General features: G+C 49.2%; 1 protein-coding gene across 1 annotated transcript; it reads left to right on the top strand.

The window, feature by feature from the left end:
• Nucleotides 1–38: 38 nt before the first annotated feature.
• On the top strand, nt 39–737 carry atp2b4 (ATPase plasma membrane Ca2+ transporting 4; the record flags this gene model as incomplete). Its single annotated transcript, XM_008338140.2, has 2 exons — nt 39–249; nt 434–737. Coding segments are annotated over 2 exons (515 nt in total), but the record flags the coding sequence as incomplete, so codon positions are not given.
• Nucleotides 738–746: the final 9 nt, after the last annotated feature.

Here is a 746-nt window from a genome sequence, read left to right as displayed (position 1 = left end):
AACGATTCTTACGATAATTACGCTAATATCAACAACTGTTTCTGCCCACAGGTTTAGACGGAAGCTCGGAGGACGTCAGCAGGAGGAAGAGGGAGTTTGGGCAGAACGTCATCCCTCCCAAGAAGCCAAAAACGTTTCTGCAGTTAGTGTGGGAGGCTCTGCAGGACGTTACCCTCATCATCCTGGAGGTGGCAGCAATCATTTCACTGGGCCTTTCCTTCTACAGACCGCCGGACGCTGAAAGACGGAGTGAGTTTATTCAAATCCCATGTCGATGATATCGATGAGTCATAAAGCAGTTTGATAATAAAAGTTAGGAAAACAGAGGTTAAAATAAATCATATATTAGTGCTGAATAAAATATGATAAATACGACACTAATAAACGACTGAAATGGAGTCCAAACTATAAGAAGTCCACTGTGTCTCCTCAGACTGTGGGACAGCGGCAGGCGGTGTCGAAGACGACAGCGAGGCAGAGGCCGGTTGGATCGAAGGCGCCGCCATCCTGCTGTCTGTGGTCTGTGTGGTTCTGGTGACGGCCTTCAACGACTGGAGTAAAGAGAAACAGTTCCGCGGCCTCCAGAACCGCATCGAGCAGGAGCAGAAGTTCACGGTGGTCCGAGGAGGTCAGGTGATCCAGATCAACGTGTCCGAGATCGTTGTGGGAGACATCGCTCAGGTCAAGTATGGTGAGTGGAGTCGAACTCAAAACCAAACCGAACCAAACCTACGGCTGTCTTTGAG

The sequence above is a fragment of the Cynoglossus semilaevis genome, unplaced genomic scaffold (genome assembly GCF_000523025.1).
Source record: "Cynoglossus semilaevis isolate Cse_v1.0 unplaced genomic scaffold, Cse_v1.0 C19011812, whole genome shotgun sequence".
In the NCBI taxonomy this organism is placed as follows: domain Eukaryota; kingdom Metazoa; phylum Chordata; class Actinopteri; order Pleuronectiformes; family Cynoglossidae; genus Cynoglossus; species Cynoglossus semilaevis.
This window is presented reverse-complemented; position numbering and strand designations above follow the sequence as displayed.